At 33.3% G+C, this 18,029-nt stretch overlaps 1 protein-coding gene across 1 annotated transcript; it reads left to right on the top strand.

Annotated features, from left to right (window-relative positions):
- The first annotated feature begins 11,855 nt into the window (after positions 1–11,855).
- Positions 11,856–12,471, top strand: LOC142234645 (uncharacterized). Its single transcript, XM_075305810.1, has one exon. The coding sequence runs from the start codon at positions 11,978–11,980 to the stop codon at positions 12,179–12,181; it is 204 nt and encodes a 67-aa protein (XP_075161925.1). The 5' UTR covers positions 11,856–11,977; the 3' UTR covers positions 12,182–12,471.
- The last annotated feature ends 5,558 nt before the right edge of the window (positions 12,472–18,029 follow it).

The raw sequence follows: 18,029 nt of genomic DNA, 5'->3' as shown, positions 1-18,029 counted from the left end.
CCGATATGGACCAATTTTGGCATGGTTGTTAGCGGCCATATACTAGCGCAATGTACCAAATTTCAACCGAGATGAATTTTGCTCCTCCAAGAGGTTCCGGAGGTTAAATCTGGGAATCGGTTTAATGGGGGTTATATATAATTATGGGCCGATGTGGACCAATTTTTGCATGGTTGTTAGAGACCATATACTTACAGCACGTACCAAATTTCAATCGGTTTATATGGGGGCTATATAAAGGGTGGTTAAAATTTCAAGGGCCGATGTTGATTTGAATAAAACACAAACTATTTAGGAAATTATTGTAATTTTATTCTATTATGATATATTGCTATTACTGAATTATGTATGGAACAAAATATCGGCCAAATGGGCGCCGCGACCTCGGTGACACACCTTCATCCGATGGTCCAAATTTTCGATGACGCTGAGGCATAATGGCGGTTCTATGCCGTTAATGTGCCGAATTGTCTCACCCTTTAGCTTTGGAATTGTTGCTGGCTTTTCGACGTACACCATTTCTTTCAAATAACCCCAATGAAAAAAGTTCAACGGTGCCAAATCACATGATCTTGGCGGCCAATTGACATCGCCATTACGTGAGATAACACGGGCATTGAATTTGTTGCGCAAAAGAGCAATTGTTTCGTTACCTGTGTGGCAAGTGGCACCGTCCTGCTGAAACCACATATCGTCCACACCCATATCTTCCAATTCGGGCCATAAAAAGTTCGTTATCATCTCACGATAGCGAACACCATTCACAGTAACTGCCTGACCGGCCTCCTTTTGGAAAAAATTCGGCCCGATGATGCCGCCATCCCATAAACCGCACCAAACAGCCACTCTTTGTGGTTGCATTGGTTTTTCGACAATCACTCTTGGATTCTCATTCGCCCAAATGCGGCAATTCTGTTTAGTGACGAATCCACAGAGGTGAAAATGTGCCTCATCACTGAAGATGATTTTCTTCGAAAATTGATCATCCACTGTTGCCATTTCTTGGAACCATTCTGCCCATTCACGACGTCCATGGTTCAAATTGAGTAAGTCTGAAATAGAGAAATGTCAAATAAAATTCGGAAAAAAACTTGGCGTTTAGTTGTGGTTCACATTCAACATCGGACCTTACAATATAACCACCTTGTATAATTATGGGCCGATGTGGTCCAATTTATGCATTTTTGTTAAAGACCATATACTAACACCATGTACTAAATCTCAGCCGGATCGGGTGAAATTTGCTTCTCTTATGAGCTGCGAAAGCCAAATCTGGGGGTCGGTTTATATGGGGGCTATATATACTTATGGACCGATATGGACCAATTTTTGCATGGTTGTGGAGAGACCGTATACTAGCACCATGTACCAAATTTCAACCGGAACGGATGAATTTTGCTCCTCCAAGAGGCTCAGCAAGCCAAATCTGAGCGTCGGTTTATATGGGGACTATACGTAAAAGTGGTCCGATATTGCCCATTTGCAATACCATCTGACCTACATTAATAACAACTACTTCTGTAAAGTTTCAAGTCGATAGCTTGTTTCGTTCGGAAGTTAGCGTGATTTCAACAGACGGATCGACTCAAATTTCAACACGACCCAGAATATATATACTTTATCAGGTCTTAGAGCAATATTTCGATGTGTTACAAACGGAATGACAAAATTAATATACCCCCATCCTATGGTGGAGGGTATAAAAATTATGACAGAACTTACCATAGAAATCAAATTTTGACAAAATTTTCCATAGAAATAAAATGCTGTCAAATTTTCTATAGAAATGAAAATTTGACAAAATTTTCTATAGACATAAAATGTTAACAAAATTTTCTATACACGCAAAGAAACAAAAACGTTGGGAAAACGTGTACCGAAAACGTTTCTCTTTTGTTAGAGTTTTTTGAAATCCTTCGAAAATTTTAAACTTTTATCACCAAAAATATTCGTTTGTTACAAAATTTTTATTTTTTCAATAAAAAAAAAAAAATATATTTTTGAACCAACAACACAGTCCATTTTGTTTATATCAAGCATCTGACTTTAAGCCTTTAATAAGACACATTTTACAGTTCATAGTGAAAATTTAAAATAGTAGTATGTAATGTTGAACTTTTTTGGGAAATTTCCGAACATATCTGGAATATATGTAACAAAAAAAAAAACTTTTTGGTGTTCGGTCGAAGCAGGGATCGAACCCACGACCATTCGCATGCAAGGCGGATATAGCAACCACTGCTCCACGGTGCCCAACTAAATGTATGTTTCTGTTCAATAAAGTTTGTTTAATCGGCTCGTGGGCGCCGCAAGCTATGCTATATAAATATAACTTATATGGATAATTGTCTATCGATGACAATAACAGCTGCATAGCTCAGTGGGCGGTGTGTTGGCTTACAAATTGTATGGTCCGCGGTTTGATTCTCCGTCCAGGCGAAAGGTAAAATTAAAAAAAATATATAATATCGACTAATTTCTTCTACATTGTTTGTATTTCAGAAAAAGGTGTTAAGAACTAAAAAACCTCGTGGAAGTGAGAAAGATGTGAGGGTAAATGCAATTAGCCAGAATTTTTTTTTTGAGTTAGTCTTTATGAAATTGTTTTTACATCCTGGAAAAGAATAAACGTTTATCACAAAAAGTATATACCTTTCTTCCAAATAAACTTCCTTAAAGTAAAAAAGAAAATTTCGTTTTGGAGGAAAGAATTATTTTTTTGCGTGTAGACATACAATTTTGAACAAAAATTGCCTCTATAGAAATAAAATTTTGACAAAATGTTCAATACAAATAAAATTTTGGCAAAATTTTCTATAGAAATACACTTTTGACACAATTTTCCATAGAAATAAAATTTTGACAAAATTTTCTATAGACATAAAATTTTGGAAAAATTTCTATAGAAATCAAATTTTGACAACATTTTTTGTAGAAATAAAATTTTGACAACATTTTCTATCGAAATACACTTTTGACACAATTTTCCATAGAAATAAAATTTTGACAAAATTTTCTATAGACATAAAATTTTGGAAAAATTTTGTATCTATAGAAATACAATTTTGACAAAAATTTCTATAGAAATAAAACATTTTCCGTAGAAATAAAATTTTGACAAAATTTTCTGTAGAAATAAAATTTTGACAAAATTTTCTGTAGAAATAAAATTTGGACATATTTTTCTATAGAAATAAAATTTTGGCAAAATTTTCTATAGAAATAAAATTTTGGCAAAATTTTCTATAGAAATAAAATTTTGACAAAATTTGCTACAGAAATAAAATGTTGACAAAATTTTGCATAGAATCAAAATTTTTAAAAAATTTTCTATCGAAATAAAATTTTGCTATATAAGATTTGTTGGTTTGGTAGTTTTTTGGTAAAATTATCTTCAAACTTTGGTAGATTAGTTTTGGCACGAGTAGCAACCGTGAGCACACTCCAAAAAAAAAACAAGTGAGTAAAGTAGAAAGTCGGGCGGGGCCGACTATATCATACCCTAAACCACCCCTACCGAATTAGTAAACATTGTTTGTGGGGTATCAATCAATATAGGTTTGAGGAAAAAACGCATTTCCATATTTAAGAACATTAAGGGGTACATGGTTATGGAAGTTGTATCACAATATGAACAGAAATGTCTTATATTAGGAGCTATAGTTGATTCTGAACCTACAGAGTCAGTATGCCCCTAATATTGAGTCCATTATTAAAAAAAAGATAAAATCGTTCAATTAGTGTGAGTAATAAAGCCAAATTTCTGCAAATAGGGTAAAAGATTTATGTAAGAACTACATGTAAATCTAAATACGATCGGCTCATATATGAACATTTGAAATTTGAGCAACATTGATTAATAAATTAGAGTATTATGGCTAAATTTGGGAAAATCGATCGATGCATATATATGGGAGCTATATCGAAATCTGAACCGATTTCGATGATATTTCCCTTATTTGGTTGATAACACAGAAGGTTACCTTGTGCTAAATAAGAGTAAGATCGGGTACTAAATAAGGTTATTATGGTCAGAAATAAAGTTATAAGGGGTAATTTTTTTCAAAAATGGGCGATGCATATATATGGGAGCAATTCTAAATCTGAACCGATTTGGATTATTGATATTTTTATTGAAATTACAGGAGGTTACCTTGTGCTAAATTTGAGTAAAATTTTTACATGAGGACACTACGGTCAAAAATAAGGTTATAAGTAGCAAATTTTTGAAAATCGGGCGCTACATATATATGGGAACTATATCTAAATCTAAACCGATTTGGATTATATTTTGCAGATTTTGTTGATATTACAGGAAATTACCATGTGCTAAATTTGAGTAAGATCGGTTAATATGTGAGGCCACTACGGTCACAAATAATGTTATAAGGGGCAAATTTTTTAAAATTGTAGCGCCCAATTTTCAAAAATTATATATATGGGAGCTATATCCAAATCTGAACCGATTTGGATGATATTTTGCACATATATTCAGTACTATAGAACATTATAGTAAGCCAAATTTGAGTAAGATCGGTTAATAAGGTAAATAAGTAATAAGGTAAATAAGGGTTTTATGGCGAAATCTCTAAAAATCGGGCGATACATATATATGGGAGCTATATCTAATTCTGAACCGATTTCAATGATTTTTTGCACATATAGTAAGTACTATAGAAAATTAGATTTGGCCAACTTTGACTACAAATTCTGAATCGATTTCTATGGAATTTGGCGCACTTAAAGGGTGGTCAATTGCACCGAAAAAAGTGAATTGGTTTATAGGAAGAATGAACTACCTCGCACGAAAATTGAACTAACTTTTATTCCATATTTTGAGATTTCCACAAAGCGTTTTTAAAACCAGGAAATTTTAATGTCCTGTTGCAGTTCACGAAATTACATCATCTCATGGAAGAAAAAATTAACTAAAAGTAAAGAAGAAAATCATTGGCGCCAAATCAACACCATTTTAACCATACAGTAGTTCATTCTTATTATTTTTGGGAATCGTACGAAAATTTTCATTGGCTTTAGTTTATATTTAACTTATGTGTACGGTCATTGAACTTTATACTCACGTTTAGTTCATAAAATTTTTGAGACATACTTAAAAAAAGTAAGATTTCATTAAACTGTGGAAAATTTCGATAAAAATAATAAAATTCAACAACAAGCAAATAATTTTTTTCCAATAAAAATAAGTTAAATTTAGTTTAACTACGGAAATTTTTTTCTGTGTGGATTACTTTGTGGCAAATGACAACGATCGGTTAGTAAATGAACGCAATCTGACCCCATTTATCGAAATCGGGCGATACATATATATGGGAGCAATATTTAAATTTGATCCGATTTTTTCAATAGCGAGGACCAAAAAAAAAAGGAACATACCAAATTTCATCTAAATCGGTTAATAATTGCGCTAGATCGACTAAGGAGGTGATTCTGAATCGATCGGTATATATTTTATGGGGTCTAAAATCAATATTTGTGGTAGGCACATTTTTTGGCGGATCAAAGTTATTATACCCTGACAACTACACGCAAAAAAATAATTCTTTCCTCCCAAACGAAATTTTAGACAAACAAAGTTCGTTTCTCATTTGCTTGTCGTTGAAAGGAAGTGTATTTGGAAGAAAAGTGTATACTTTTTGTGATAAACGTTTATCCTTTTCCAGGATGTAAAAACAATTTCATAAAGACAAACTCAAAAAAAAAATCTGGCTAATTGCATTTTCCCTCACATCTTTCTCACTTCCACGAAGTTTTTTAGTTGTTAGCACCTTTTTCTGTAATACAAACAATATAGAAGAAATTATACGATTTTATAAATTTAAAATTTGTTTTACCTTTCGCCTGGACGGAAAATCGAACCGCGGACCATACAATTTGTAAGCCAACACACTATCCACTGAGCTATGTAGCCGTTATTGTCATCAATAGACAATTACCCATATAAGTTATATTTATATAGCATAGCTTGCGGCGCCCACGAGCCGATAAAACAAAGTTTATTTAACAGAAAAATACATTTAGTTGGGCACCGTGGAGCAGTGGTTGCTACGTCCGACTTGCATGCCAAGGGTCGTGGGTTCGATCCCTGCTTCGACCAAAGTTTTTTTTTTACATATATTCCAGATATGGTCGGAAGATTCCGAAAAAAATGTTCAACATTACATTCTACTATATTAAATTTTTACTATGAACTGTAAATGTGTCTTATTAAAGACCTAAAGTCAGAAAAGAACAGTGTTTGATATAAACGAAATGGACTGTGTTGTTGGTTCAAAAATAATTTTTTTTATTGAAAAAACAAGTAAGGAAAGTCTAAAGTCGGGCGGGGCCGACTATATTATACCCTGCACCACTTTGTAGATCTAAATTTTCTATACCATATCACATCAGTCAAATGTGTTGGGGGCTATATATAAAGGTTTGTCCCAAAAACATACATTTAAATATCACTCGATATGGACAGAATTTGATAGATTTCTACAAAATCTATGGACTCAAAATTTAAGTCGGCTATTGCACTAGGGTGGAACACAATGTTAGTAAAAAACAAGTAAGGAAAGTCTAAAGTCGGGCGGGGCCGACTATATTATACCCTGCACCACTTTGTAGATCTAAATTTTCTATACCATATCACATCACTCAAATGTGTTGGGGGCTATATATAAAGGTTTGTCCCAAATACATACATTTAAATATCACTCGATCTGGACAGAATTTGATAGACTTCTACAAATCTATAGACTCAAAATTTAAGTCGGCTAATGCACTAGGGTGGAACACAATATTAGTAAAAAAATATGTGAAACATTTACATCTGAAGCAATTTTAAGGAAACTTCGAAAAAGTTTATTTATGATTTATGTGTATTAGAAGTTTAGGAAAATTTGAGTAATTTTTACAACTTTTCGACTAAGCAGTGGCGATTTTACAAGGAAAATGTTGGTGTTTTGACCATTTTTGTCGAAATCAGAAAAACATATATATGGGAGCTATATCTAAATCTGAACCGATTTCAACCAAATTTGGCACGCATAGCTACAATGCTAATTCTACTCCCTGTGCAAAATTTCATCTAAATCGGAGCAAAAAATTGGCCTCTGTGGTCATATGAGTGTAAATCGGGCGAAAGCTATATATGGGAGATATATCTAAATCTGAACCGATTTCAACCAAATTTGGCACGCATAGCTACAATGCTAATTCTACTCCATGTGCAAAATTTCAACTAAATCGGAGTTAAAAATTGGCCTCTGTGGTCATATGAGTGTAAATCGGGGGAAAGCTAATATGGGAGATATATCCAAATCTGAACCGATTTAAACCAAATTTGGCACGCATAGCTACAATGCTAATTCTTCTCCCTATGCAAAATTTCAACTAAATCGGAGCAAAAAATTGGCCTCTGGGGGCAATTGAGTGTAAATCGGGCGAAAGCTATATATGGGAGCTATATCTAAATCTGAACCGATTTGGCTGATATTTTGCGAGTTCTTCGAGACTCATAAAATATTCGGATGTACGGAATTTGAGGAAGATCAGTTGATATACACGCCAATTAAGACCAGATCGGTGAAAAATATATATGGCAGCTATATCTAAATCTGAACCGATTTTTTCCAAAATCAATAGGGATCGTCTTTGAGCCGAAACAGGTCACTATACCAAATTTTAGGACAATCGGACTAAAACTGCGAGCTGTACTTTGCACACAAAAATACATCAACAGACAGACAGACAGACAGACAGACGGACATCGCTAAATCGACTCAGAATTTAATTCTAAGCCGATCCGTATACTAAAAGGTTGGCCTATGATTACTCCTTCTTGGCGTTACATACAAATGCACAAACTTATTATACCCTGTACCACAGTAGTGGTGAAGGGTATAAATATGGGAAACATTTAAATCTGAAGCAATTTTAAGGAAACTTTGCAAAAGCTTATTTATGATTTATCGCTCGATATATATGTATTAGAAGTTTAGGAAAATCATTTTTACAACTTTTGGACTAAGCAGTGGCGATTTAACAAGGAAAATGTTGGTATTTTGACAATTTTTGTCGAAATCAGAAAAACATATATATGGGAACTATACCTAAATCTGAACCGATGTCAACCAAATTTGGCACGCATAGCTACAATGCTAATTCTACTACCTGTGCAAAATTTCAACTAAATCGGAGTTAAAAATTGGCCTCTGTGGTCATATGAGTGTAAATCGGGCGAAAGCTATATATGGGAGATATATCTAAATCTGAACCGATTTAAACCAATTTTGGCACGCATAGTTACAATGCTAATTCTACTCCCTGTGCAAAATTTCTACTAAATCGGAGTTAAAAATTGGCCTCTGTTGTCATATGAGTGTAAATCGGGCGAAAGCTATATATGGGAGATATATCCAAATCTGAACCGATTTGGCTGATATTTTGCAAGTTTTTCGAGACCCATAAAATATTCGGATGTACGGAATTTGAGGAAGATCGGTTGATATACATGCCAATTATGACCAGATCGGTGAAAAATATATATGGCAGCTATATCTAAATCTGAACCGATTTTTTCCAAAATCAATAGGAATTGTCTTTGAGCCGAAACAGGACCCTATAGCAAAGTTTAGGACAATCGGACTAAAACGAGCTGTACTTTGCACACAAAAATACATCAACAGACAGACAGACAGACGGACATCGCTAAATCGACTCAGAATTTAATTCTAAGCCGATCCGTATACTAAAAGGTTGGTCTATGATTTCTCCTTCTTGGCGTTACATACAAATGAACAAACTTATTATACCCTGTACCACAGTAGTGGTGAAGGGTATAATAAAAAATTTGTAACAAGCGAATTTTTTTTGGTGATAAAAGTGTTTACTTTTCGAAGCAATTCAAAAAACTCTAACAAAAGAAAAACGTTTTCGGTACACGTTTTCCAAACGTTTTTTTTTCTTTGCGTGTATGTGGTTTGGGGTCTAAAAATTGTGATTTGTTTTCATTTATTTCCATATAATCTTTGGGGTTCTATATCCACCCGTGTTCGGATATCCACTTCAATTCAACTTCCACTATTCACGTCAAATCCACGAGCGTGAACATTTGGTGTTCTTAATTCCACGTTCTTTTTTGAACTTTTCTGTAACCAGCTGGGTTGCACAAATCACCCAAAAATTCACTAAGTCGGAAATCAAAATAAGTGGAATCAATAGACTTATTTTAATTTAATTTTTTAATTTTTTACGCGAGTACTTTTTTTAACCGGAAATACACCCACCTTGGACATAATTCAACTTTCGCCAAGACTTTTGCAAGTGAATTGATTTCACGAAAACTCCGGTGAAAGTGGATTGTAGGACACGAAAGTCGTGGAATTGATTCACATTCACCTCACCCTCAAAAAAAATCGCCTCTCTAACGTATGTTCCAAACATATTTTGCAGGAAGCACATATATTATTGGATACTGCCGAAACATTAATATGTTTGTTTTATGTGAACATATTCTATTTTTGGAAGCATTTTGGGCCAAAAATATTATATGCTTGGAAGAATTTTCCCCAAAGAAGATTGTGCTCATTCCCTAACATAATTTTCACTTCCACGAAATTTTTTAGTTCTTGGCACCTTTTTCTGTAATACAAATAATGTTGAAGAAATTATTCAATTTTATAATTTTTTAAATTTTACCTTTCGCCTGGACGGAGAATCGAACCGAGGACCATACAGTTTGTAAGCCATCACACTATCTACTGGGCTACGTAGCTGTTATGGCCATCAATAGACAATTATCGTTATAAGTTATATTTATGTAGCAGTCTGCAGCGCCCACGAGCCGATGCAAACAAAACATTATTTAACAGAAACATACATTTATTTGCCACGTGGAGCAATGGTTAGCATGTCCGCCTTTCATGCAAAGGGTCGTGGGTTCAATCCCTGTTCCGACCGTACACCATTTTTTTTTTAATTTACACATTTATATTTATACTATATTCAATTTTTATAATGAAACTTCGAAATGTGGGTTATTAAAGATTTACAGTCAGAAACAGTGCTTGATATAAACGAAATGGTCTGAGCTTTTGGATAAAATATTATTTTTTTTATTGGAAAAATAACAATTTTGTAATAAAAAACTGTTTTTGGTATAAAAGTTTGAAATTTTGGAAGGAATCCAAAAACTCTAACAAAACAAGAACGTGGAGTCGAGTATAAACATACATAAATAATTTTATAATATACACATAAATTTATTTAGGCGTGTACAGTTTTTTACTAGCATTTAACACCTTTTTAAATGCATTTAAAACTTATTGCATTTAAAACTTATTGCATTTGTACTTAATTTCATTTTTACCTTTAAGGCCGGTATAAAGTTGGCATTATTGCTCTAAAATGACCCTGTTTTGCCTTTTACTTTTCTTTAATAATTTATTTTAAAGAAAATAAACGTTTTCAATTGTTGTAGCTGCAAAACTCGAACTTAATGTCCGCTTTTATATTTGAAGGTGTCCGTCAAGTCCTCTTGGACTACTTATTAATAAAGGGGAACTAAACTTTGTTTTTATACATTTTACTGTATAATTGTTCACTGTTTCCTCCGTTTTTCATTTTACTGTCCCAACTCTAAAAAGAGTAGAGTGCCCTTTCGTTATTTTTATGAAGATCCCTTTGTAATTTTTGTATATTTTTCACCGTTTCTTTTTAATTTCCTTTGTCTGAATATTTTGACATACTCCTCGTACGTTCCGATTTCTTTTAACGAACCAAGAAAAAAATTGTGCCCATAATGCCAAAATGATAAACAAAACACATGTCCACACATACATAAAATGCTGCTCTCAAGGCGAAAGCACATGTTGTTTTTTTTCAAATGTCTATTCTCTTTACTCCGAATACTCATTCTAATATTCAAACTAAATAATATTTAGACTTAAGCATATCAAATTTTTGGCCTTGTCATAAAACAGTTTTTCGAAACAACATACAAGCGGTTTCACACAAGTTGCTCTCTTTTGATTCTCTCGCTGTGTTATGTTGATATCTTTCGTCAACCCTCCCGGTTTCCATCTCTATTTCTTTCTCTATACTATCTCTCTCTGTGTCGCTCTCTGAATAAAATATCACAACATATATATGTTTACTCGAAATTTGTAAATGCATATATATTTACATTCACACATATTATTTTTATGAAACATTCATGCCCCAAACATAATATATTCACATATGTGTCCCAAACATTTAGAGTTAGTTTAGGAACATTACATGTTTGCACTTAAATATATAGTGTTTTTAAAAATTGTGCCCGAAACACATTTTGTTTATATCGGAACATATGAAAAACATATTTTTCTAACAGTGTAGAATGTACAGATGGCATTAGGTCAGGGTAGGAAAAATTTATGTTGATTTTGTTAAACAATTTTTAACAAATTATATTATTCAACGGCCAAATTGATATACTTACAATTAAAAAAGAAAATAAAAAACAAATCAAATTAGCGGTAAAAAAATAATAATACTTTCACATGCATTCTGGAAGTGATACTATTGTTTTGTGATAAGAAGTTCTAGTAGAAAAATAAATAAACCATAAAAATGATAATGAACTTGATGGAAACAATCAAAACAAATTTTACAAGAGGTGTCCAAGTCCAAGCAAAACGCGCAACTAGAAAACTAGAAAACATTTGTTAGAATGATGAATGTTATTTTACATCACCGTGTGTGAAAATAATTAACGTACGTAATCATATTACATGGGCCATTATGGCGGCTAGACATTGCAAATGCTTCAACATTTTCAATATAAATATCCCACACATAGTTGAGGTAAGAATAGAATCAAAACGATAGTGAACAAGGCCAATTGTCTAAACGCAGTAAATGACATTTTATACGAAAAATTAATAATCAAGGATTCAAAAAAAAAAAAATATATATATATATATATATAATCATGAGCGGAGTTGGCAGAATGAACACATTGGTAGGAAGCACCACTCGCTACATTGTGGGTCGTAATGCCACACAAACTTCATATTGGCGCCGAGCTGCTGGAAACCGTATGGTTAAATATACAAAAACCTGTGAATTTGATCCTTCCCATAAAATGCCAGTTGGACTACGTAGTAAGCAGTATCATAATCAAACATTTGATTAATTTAAATTTTTATCCTTTGAACGAAATATATCTACATAACAAGTCTATTAAACAAACACAGGAAATTGTTTAAGATTTCCTGCTATTTTGCATGGCCCTCCATTAAGTGGATTAAGTCAAGTGATAAGATATTCTTTTTATCATAATTGTTTTATATATAGTTTATAAGTCTTTTGCTTAGAACCTATTTATTTATAAGAAAGTTTTCTAAATATGTAATAAGTTAAAAAAAATAAAATAAATTACATCCCAGGAAAAACGGAAAACAAAACTTGGAAAATTATCCAAAATCGTTGCTTTTTAAACCCATGAAGGAACCCTGCTTTAAATATTGTTATACCCACTACTATATAGGGTGGCTAATATGTAATGTAACAAATAATACACGCAGAGAAGGAATATGATCACCTCAACCATGTTTAAAGAGCAAAATGTTATTTTTGGATGGTGACCATGTAACATGTTTGTGGCAAAAATGTTCTTTTCTCGCCAAAAATAATATGCTTGCCGAAATCAGACACATAATCTCCGAGAAAATAACATGGTTGCGACAAACATGTTACATGGTCACCATTCAAACATAACATTTTGCTCTTGAAACATGGTTGAGGTGATCATATTCCTTCTCTGGGTGTAGTAAGGCACATTGTTTTTTAATTGTTTCTTTTATACACATTGCCATGTTTCTGTATATCGAATGAAAATCCAATCAAAAAAAAAAAAAACAAGTAAGTAAAGTAGAAAGTCGGGCGGGGCCGACTATATCATACCCTAAACCACCCTTACTGAATTAGTAATCATAAGCATTTGTGGGGTAACATTGATATAGATCTGAGATAAACCGCAATTGCATATTTAAGAAAATTAAGGGTACATGTTTATGGGTGCTTTGTCTCAATCTGACTATAGCTCATAGTCAGTGTTGCCAGGGAAAATATTCGGTTTACCCTACAATTTCCCATACATTCCCAAACAATTTCTCCTACAATATTTTTCGTTAAATGTAAACAAATTTTACAAAACAAAATGGTTCTAAGTACTTTATTATCTTAAAACGTGAAAATGCAACGTATATAACCTAGAAAATAAATTTGTATTACCACCACGCTTGTCACAGTTGGTAATTTTTTTTTTTGAATCTCTATAGAAATAATATTTTGGAAAAAGTTTCTATAAACAATTTTTTGGGAAGTTTTTCTATAGAAATAAAATTGTGATAATAAATTCTATAGAAATAAAATTTTGAGAAAAAATTCCACAGAAATAAAATTTTGAGAAAATTTTTTATAGAAATAATATTTTGTAAAAAATTGCTATAGAAATACAATTTTAACAAAATTTTCTATAGAAATAAAATGTTGACAAAATTTTCTACAGGAATAAAGTTTTGACAAAAATTTCTATAGAAATATTTGTTTGGTAGATTTGTGGTAATCTTCAAATTTTGTTAGATTCTTTTTTTGCACGAGAGGTAACTGTTGTTACCACACATTGTTAAATACCAAGCCATGACGGCTTCTAATTTCCTCCTCTAGAGCCACCAAAATGTAAAAATTATTACAAATTGTATTGAGTGAAAATGTCCCTTCATTGTGGCCCTACGTCCCTACAAGACGCTAAATATTAGAAAAACCCTACATATAGGGAATTTCCCCTACTTCTAGCAACACTGGCTGTGTTGATATTGCACCTTCGGAGCTAGTATGCCACTAATATTGAGTCCATTATTAAAAAAAGAGAAAATCGTTCAATTAGTGTGGGTAATAAATCCAAATCTGTAAAAATCGAGCAATATTCTTATGTAAGAGCTACAAGAACGTATAAATACGATCGGCTAGTAAATCAAAATTTGAAATTTGAGTTAATAAATAAGAGTACTATGGCCAAATTTGGGAAAATCGAGCGATGCATATATATGGAAGCTATATCTAAATCTGAACCAATTTGCATAATATTTTGCGGGTTTGATTTATACCACAAAAGGTTACCTTGTGCAAGATTTGAGTAAGATCAGTTAAGAAATGAGGCCTGTATGGTCAAACATAAGGTTATTAGAGGCGAATTTTTCAAAATCGGGTGATACATATATGGGAGCTATATCTACACCTGAACCGATTTCGATGAAATTTTGCACATATAGTTAGTACTATAGAGGACTGGATCTAGCCAACTTTTAGTAAGATCGGTTAATAAATAAGGGTTCTATGGCCAAATTTAGAAAAATCGGGCGGTACATATGAATGGGAGCTATAGCTAAATCTGAACCGATTTCGATGATTTTTTGCACATATAGTTAGTGCTATAGAAGATTATATTTAGCCAACTTTGAGTAAGATCGGTTGATAAATAAAGGTTTTGTGGCCAAATTTGGGAAAATCGGGCGATACATATATATGAGAGCTATATCTAAATCTGAACCGATTTGGATGAAAGTTTGCAGACTTGAAGGGTGATGGAAAAGATTACCTTTTGCCAAATTTGGTGACGATCCGTTTGAAAAAACGCGCAACGTGACCCCATTTGTCGATATCGGGCGATACATATATATGGGAGCTATATCTAAATTTGATCCGATTTCTTCCAAATTCAATAGCGTTCGTCCTTGTGTCCAAAAAACTCCCTGTACCAAATTTCATCAAAATCGGTTAATAATTGCGACCGGAATCCTGTGAACAACAAATACATGGACAGACGGACGGACGGACGGACACCAAGCGCTAGATCGACTCAGGACACATTTTTTGGCCGATCAAACTTATTATACCCTGACCACTATGTGGTTTAGGGTATAACAAGTATATAAAGCAGTAAGTTCGGCCGGGCCGAATCTTAAATACCCACCACCATGAATCAAATATAATACACTGAAAAAGATTATTTTTAGAAAATTTTAACTAAACAGTATTACAAACGCTGACATCACGCCGATATCACAAAAATAGGTAAATATTTTTCGACAAATTCAAGAAAATTTATTAGACTTAATTAATTTTTTTGCACTTGTTGAAGAAAATTTTATAGTTTGAAGGAAAAAAATTGGAGTTCAAAATTGCAAGAATGTCTTTAGTGCCATACGAAGTTTAAGAGGGGCTCATTATTGGTAAAATGTACAAGTTTTAAGAAATTCTAAACTAGTTTGTGGGAGACACGAATTTAGTTTATCTTTATGCTTCATTTGTGTATAAATTTTTCCTCTGTTTCAGTTAATTTAACTAACGTACGCAACAAAATATTTAAGTTAGGGAAACTTTCCTAAAACGTAATAATTCCATGAACTAAAAGAGAGTTAAATCGGCTTTAGTGAAATATGGGGTTCACTTTTTTTTGATGAGTGTAGTTTCCTTTGAAAATTTCAGGGGGGTTTATGACAGATATTCTCCTATACAGTCCAGTTCAACCAGTACATTTTCCGAATATAAATTTAAAGATTCTACCTAACATATGAAGACTAGATCGGGTTCTGGATTTATAACAACCATTTTTGTTTGATATTAAGAGGAATCACAAATATCTCGTGAAGGTGTTAGAGGTGTGCGCGTGAGTAATAGTTTAGTCACGCTCACGCACACTCACGACGGAAAAATCTTACTCACGCACGACATTGCTCGGTAGGACTCACGCTAACGCACACTCACGAAAAGAACATTTGTACTCACTCACGAAAATGTCATGAGTCACGGTATTTTTATCGTTACTCACGAAGAATGTCGTGACTCACGAATAATTTTATGAGTAATTTACCTTAGCAACGTGTCTGAAAACATGAGCATTATTAAAATCGAGAGCTTTATTACACTCTTAACATCCCAGGTGTCACTAACATTGTAAATGAATTTAACTCTTAAGGGTTTTATGTTGGTGAGCGGGATTATTTTCGTGAGGGTAATTCGTTACTCATGCACACTCACGAAGATATTATTTTCGTGACTCACGCTCACGCACGATATTTTGGTTTGTTAATCACGCTCACGCACACTCACGCTGTTGCCATGAGCGTGACTCACGACTCACGCGTGAGTCACGAAAATTTTCGTGAGTCACGACAATTTCGTGTCACGTGAACTAACGCCTTGATTTGAAATTTAAAATTTGTAGATTTTTACCTCCATTATTGAAATGACTGGAAGAAATAAAATCTGGAAATGTTGCTTTCAATTTCATGCAAGTTTTCATGATCAGTGCGCCTTCTATACCCACAAGAAGTGACATCGGTCTATATGGAGGCCTTACCAAATGGACCGCTAAAAACTAAATCCGTTAAAATTTCAGACAAATTTAGAAAACAACTACGGTTTATACAAGCCCAAGGAGTGAAATCGAGAGATCAGTCTATACACTCAGAGAAGAGTGAATCCATTACTGAATTATTTTTAACTAACCAGGGTTAATATTGAACTTCGTATGTCGCTAAAGAAGCATGTACCCATAGTAAGTTCAACATATTCCTATAGGTTAGCAATTTGCTTTAACTTTTGTCAAGTTCAAATTTAACTGTTCAGAAGTAAAAAATAACTAAATAATAAATTTTTTAAAAACGAAAAAATTAATTTTCTGGATTTCCTAGACCACGTGGTGACTTGGAGCAAGGAAACCTCAAGGGGGAGGATCCCCATTTCTACATGTTATATTATATTTAAAACAAACCACTTACTCTTCTGTAGTACAAATCCGTCAGAATTATTTATTTGATTTTATTTGTATCATTTTATAAAATTTTACCTTTTGTCCGGACGGAGGATCGAACCGCGTACCATCAGTTTTCTAACTAAACACACTATTCACTGGGCCACTTAGCTCTTCTACTCATCAACAACCAAATGTGACTTTGTTTATTCTTTTCTTGTTTGGCTGCATGTATTCGCTAGCACATACAATCAAGGGTGTCTATTTTTAGAAACACCACACGAGCACATGTTTCGGAGACGAATTATTGTCTAGAAATAGATTTACTTAACGGTAGTTAGAATTAGCATTCATTGCTAGTTTATTTATACTAAAACTGGTAATTTCGTGTCCAACTAGACTTCGTAATATTGCACAGTAAAGGTTCAGTAACGCTGAGAAACCTCTTCGTACGTTCGAGAAAATACGTATTCCCTGTTATTATATTTGCTTCAGTCCATTTACGAACTCATTGGGAGTTCTTAACCATTTTGCTGGTAATAGCCGTAAGTTCAATTCACTTCCACTGAGTTAATTTTGAACTACTCAGTATTATGGAATTTACTTGTAGTTACGACGTTCAATTTGCTGAGTGTATGCCCTATGGGAAATTGGTGCAAATTGCCACTGACGGACCTATCACAGTACTGGTACCGGTGATCCAGTTTGTCGCAGTTTTTAAATAGTGATAATTTAATGATTTCCATACCAGCTTGATATAAAAACCGTATTGGATCTACACATTTTGTGAAGTAGAATTACTAGAATAACCTATTGTTCAACATTTTTCAAAAGTTTTTCATTTCTGGTGTGATTGCAATAACCAAACTGAAACAGATTTCTAAGAGTTTGTCCGAGACTGCCCTGCAAAAAAAGCGTCGCCAAAAAAGTAATGAAAATGTTATTTTTGGATCCGGAAGTGGTGCAAAATTGACGCAGAAGCGATGAATTTAACATGGGCTTGTCATAGGACGGAAGTCCTCCATTTCAACAGCCGTTGCACTGAATTTGCATCACTTCTTTAGGTGTGATCCGAATTCAATATTTTGGATGTAAATTAAAAAATTCTGTAATATTTTGTCAAATAAATAATTTTTATAATTTTTTATAATTTTTAATGGATTCTAACGCTTGTCGGAAACGTTTGACCTCAAAAATTTTTAAAAAATTCACAATTTTTTCAGAT

This window comes from Haematobia irritans, chromosome 4, assembly GCF_050003625.1.
Source record: "Haematobia irritans isolate KBUSLIRL chromosome 4, ASM5000362v1, whole genome shotgun sequence".
Taxonomy (NCBI): Eukaryota; Metazoa; Arthropoda; class Insecta; order Diptera; family Muscidae; genus Haematobia; species Haematobia irritans.
This window is presented reverse-complemented; position numbering and strand designations above follow the sequence as displayed.